This window comes from Formica exsecta, unplaced genomic scaffold, assembly GCF_003651465.1.
Source record: "Formica exsecta isolate Colony F162 unplaced genomic scaffold, ASM365146v1 scaffold247, whole genome shotgun sequence".
NCBI classification, from domain to species: domain Eukaryota; kingdom Metazoa; phylum Arthropoda; class Insecta; order Hymenoptera; family Formicidae; genus Formica; species Formica exsecta.
In genome coordinates this window covers 1,185,597-1,188,471 of record NW_021849743.1, presented here as the reverse complement: position 1 = coordinate 1,188,471, position 2,875 = coordinate 1,185,597, and the positions used below count along the sequence as shown (strand labels likewise).

Genomic DNA, 2,875 nt, shown 5'->3' with positions numbered 1-2,875 from the left:
AGAGCGTCGAAGACACAAGCGATTATAAAAATACGAATTTTTATCCTCATTCTCGAAACGTTATTCTATCGTCCAGAATTTAATCTAACACGTCTGCTCTGTGGAAGTTATACTTTTATTACCGGTTCTATTGAACTTAACGAGATCAATTGAGACGATACAGTTGCCTTGATTTTACGATAGCCAAACACTGCGATGCGGTGATACAAGTGGCGATCCTGTCAACCGTAAATTGTAATCCACCCACGCGTTTAACAGTTCGTCTTTTCGTTTTTCAGCACCTGTACCACCTGCAGACCGGAGAAGGGGCGTTCCGGGAGCGCGGGAGGGGACGAGGCAAGGGTACCACGAGGGTGAGTAAGGTGTCTTTCGGCTTTTAACTCTTATTACAATTCAATTCTCATCGTAAACAACACGTTAATATAATTTATAATTTCCTTCAAATTTTGAAATTTACTAAACACAAATTAGATTGTGCTTTTATAGCGTCGTTCTTGATAAAAATATTTGGCTAGCCGCGCGTGAGATATTTTTAAGAATTGCCATAAAGATTACATATTATTCATCGAGCTGGAAATTTGTCAGTATTAGAGTCGGTTATCTATTCGCGTAATTTAATTACTAAAGACGTGGCTCGCGCTGCATCGTGCGGGCTCTATTCCGCTGACGTAGGGCTAGCTGTCTCTTGGTACCGACAGTACGGAGTTTCAGAACTGATATTAAGCAAGGTGGTATTGATCGACGCACGTTGCGCCTGTCCGCGTTGCACCGCCATGTTTAAAATCCGTTTGCCTTAAGCCGCGTACGAACTTGAGCACGCATACGTTGAAACGCCGCTCATACACACCAAGATACTTTATCCGTATTCGTAAGATATTTAATTTTCATTCGCGGAGATGAAATAGAGCCGAGTTTCTACCTGGAGCCATTTTACGTGGAGACATCGTTATATATTATCAAGTTAAATTCGAAATGAGAATAAACAGTCAAAATTGAGCCATTTGAAATTTCGCGATATTCAAATCAAACATGGATTATTCGCCCTAGATTATCAACTATACTCATTTCCCTCCCGCCTCGAGTAAAGAAAATATTGTCGCTTCGAAAGATCTCGGTCAATAATTTCCTATCGTCATGTTGTTTCCTTCTCGAATCTCCATTATTCGACAAACGTTTTAGTAAGTCGGCGAGAAAATCGGCCCAACGACCCATGGGGCCTTTTCTTATCTAATCTGTGAATGTGGATAAGATACTAACATTCCTGTATTTAACTGCCCTGGTAAAATAAGATAGGGATATGTGCATATTTGCTGACCCCAAATAAACGCGTCTTTTTTCCCTTTTAATACGTATTCCGCGTCTCTTTTCCAATTTTTTTGAAATAAAATAATATATGAAAATAATACATACACATATACTTATGTTATATTACTCTTGTAGTATTATATAATAAATGTAATACAATATTATGTAATACAATAACGTAATAAGAAAGTGAGAAAGGATTTGGCGTATTAAGATCGACGAGCTGCGAAGGTCTTAAGGATAGATCCATAAGACGGTTCTTCGAGAGGGCTCGTTTATTAACGTCCCTGCAACTTGTTGCTGAGCGCGTTGCCATCGGCCCTTCTGACCTCTTTCATGGCATCTTTACCGGCCTCTCCAACGACGCCTTCGCGAAGAGACAAGTCCGATGAATCCTTCGTTCGAATCGATCCTCTTAACGAGCAACTGATTGAAACATCCGTTTTCTTTTACCCACGCGCTCGGACAATTTTATTTTCCCTAACAACATTCCTACGGTAAATCAAAACCCATCTCCAGATCGAAACATCTCGCTTAACTAAGATTCCAAATATTGTAAAATACGTAAAATTATATTTGGCGAATTCGACGCTGTAATTTTACGCTATATTTCTGTAAAATGTCATCATTAACTCGACGATAATTTTCAACTCGCGCTTAATGCTTTCGCTAGGACGAGCGGCGAGCGCGCTTTTTCGTTTTCTCCCGATACATAAACATTTCTCTGACGGCGGCAGGTATTCTCTTACCCCTCCAGAGCAGCCCCGTTCTACCCCCTCCGTCGCGTCAGCCACCTCCAGTTACAATGACGCGCTGGTGAACCCATCCCCTCTTCCTCATCGCCGTCGTCGTTGTCGTCGTCGTCGTCGTCGTCGTCGTCGTCGTCGTGCGGCGGTGGCGACGACACCAACACCGACATCGGTCCTATTGCGCTACCATCGTCTATCTATGGAGAGCCATAACGATTCCGCGACGAGAGTTTTTTTTTTTTTTTTTTTTTCTTTCCTCTTTCACGGCGGTCGCTGAAGCTTAAGCCGATACTTAGAACATGTTTTTCTCTCGTACAATGCTCCGACTTTTTTTTTTCCCTTATACGACAGTACAAGTATTACTACTGCTATGGTTTAATCCGCGTATATTCGCTGATAATGTGACGTTAAATTGTCATTATACTGAGACGTTAAATTGTCATTATTGCTGAGACATAATAGAGATGGATATAATAGTTATATGTATACCATTGTAATCGACAATTTGGACGCTTCGTAAAAATTCTCTCTTGTGGAGAAATTTACTCGTGTATATTAATTTAGAAGAGAGAAAATTCGGCGTTCGATACAATAAAATTTAGAACCGGTATCATTTCGCCGTAGGCAAAGTAAGTCGATAACCGAATCAGAGCCCCCGTCGTTAATTCGATGGCGCGTCGTCTTTCACTTCAGAGAAGGAGAGTTGGTTGGAAACGGCAGACGGAAAGAAAACGAGTAAAACAGCTCGAGAAAAAGACACATAAAGGGAGGGAGTGGAAGGACGAGAAAGCGGGGGAGGAGGGTTGGGAAGGTGGGGGGTG

The 2,875-nt window shown here is 41.7% G+C and overlaps 1 protein-coding gene across 1 annotated transcript in view; it reads left to right on the top strand.

Moving 5' to 3' along the window:
• Positions 1–2,875, top strand: part of LOC115236392 — a 43,977-nt gene that overhangs the window by 20,493 nt on the left and 20,609 nt on the right. The window contains 1 exon segment of the mRNA XM_029808805.1: positions 279–353. Coding sequence (XP_029664665.1) covers positions 279–353 — 75 coding nt within the window.